The sequence below is a fragment of the Trypanosoma theileri genome (genome assembly GCF_002087225.1).
Source record: "Trypanosoma theileri isolate Edinburgh chromosome Unknown TM35_Tth_32_V1, whole genome shotgun sequence".
NCBI lineage: Eukaryota > Euglenozoa > Kinetoplastea > Trypanosomatida > Trypanosomatidae > Trypanosoma > Trypanosoma theileri.
Genome location: NW_021639874.1, coordinates 364,589 through 365,748, shown reverse-complemented (window position 1 = coordinate 365,748; position 1,160 = coordinate 364,589). Strand labels below are relative to the sequence as shown.

Genomic DNA, 1,160 nt, shown 5'->3' with positions numbered 1-1,160 from the left:
GTAAAATCACAGGAGTCCGGGTCATCTGGGCAGTGAAAGTTCCACGCCACGTACGTCTCGACAGTATTCACGCCAGATGCAGCAATGGTGTCAAACCGCTGTGGCCACTCCGCGGCAAGAGCACGGAAATAGTGGAACCCACCACCGATCACCTGAAACGGTGTGCCGTCACGGAGAAATGTTGACCCGTCTTCGCTGATGGAGAAATTACGCACCGCATCACCCCTCGCAGACACAATGCAAAGCAATGCGAATGCCAACACGAGAGAGCGCATCGACAATAGCCTCGCAGACATTAGCTCAATGATCTATAGTAATACACCCACAAACACAGAAGGAAAGGGTAAAAGGAGGAAAAGTAATAACCAGCAAGGCGCAAGGATTATGGCAGAGAAAAGCAGCAAACACGACAAACGTGCGTCCAGACTCTCGCGCCAGTTGTTCACACTAGGGGTTTAGCGAAAAAAAAAATAAAGGAAATAAAATGTCTTTCAGACATCTCTCTTGTTTCAAAATTATGGCTTCCGTTTTTAATTCATTTCATCTTTTGATTCATATCGTTTTCCTTTCTTTGCGGAGTAAATAAGTTTTCTTAAAATAATAATAAAAAAATAAAAATGTGGCAATAAGCCCTTGCTCCGATTCGAGCATCTTTATTACCAGTTAGCCGGCAAAATTTGCCTTCTTTCTTTTTTGTAGCCTAAGCATTACGTTTTCCCCAGAAAAAGTACAAAGAGGAAAAATGATGTATTCCACTTTATTTTTGTCCTTAAAAAGTCTGCACAGACCTTGATTGCATTAAACGATTATAATCCCAATTTCTCTCTTGATTAATCTCACCAACTCAAAAATAACAGAACCAAAGAAAACAAAGCGCTGAGAGGCCCCTTAACCCACCCACCACAAAAGGCGTAGAGGGTGGGATGATGGGATGGGCCTTTAAAAGTTTCGTTTTTGGATCAGCCTGTAAAAATTCATAATAAATAAAGAAATTTGTATTATCTCAGAAAATTTGATTTGAAATAATAACATAAGGAATGAACATTCCTCTCGCAAGGTCTCAATAAAAAATAATGAAAAAATAAAGGAAGTGCAGAAAGTGAGACTAAGGCTTCTCGGTCCTTACCCAAAGGCAGACGAAAAAAAGACTGCCACAGTAC

At 40.9% G+C, this 1,160-nt stretch overlaps 1 protein-coding gene across 1 annotated transcript; it reads right to left on the bottom strand.

Moving 5' to 3' along the window:
* Positions 1 to 2: 2 nt before the first annotated feature.
* On the bottom strand, positions 3 to 296 carry TM35_000322250 (putative beta-galactosidase; the record flags this gene model as incomplete). Its single annotated transcript, XM_029028852.1, has 1 exon — positions 3 to 296. A coding segment is annotated over one exon (294 nt), but the record flags the coding sequence as incomplete, so codon positions are not given.
* Positions 297 to 1,160: the final 864 nt, after the last annotated feature.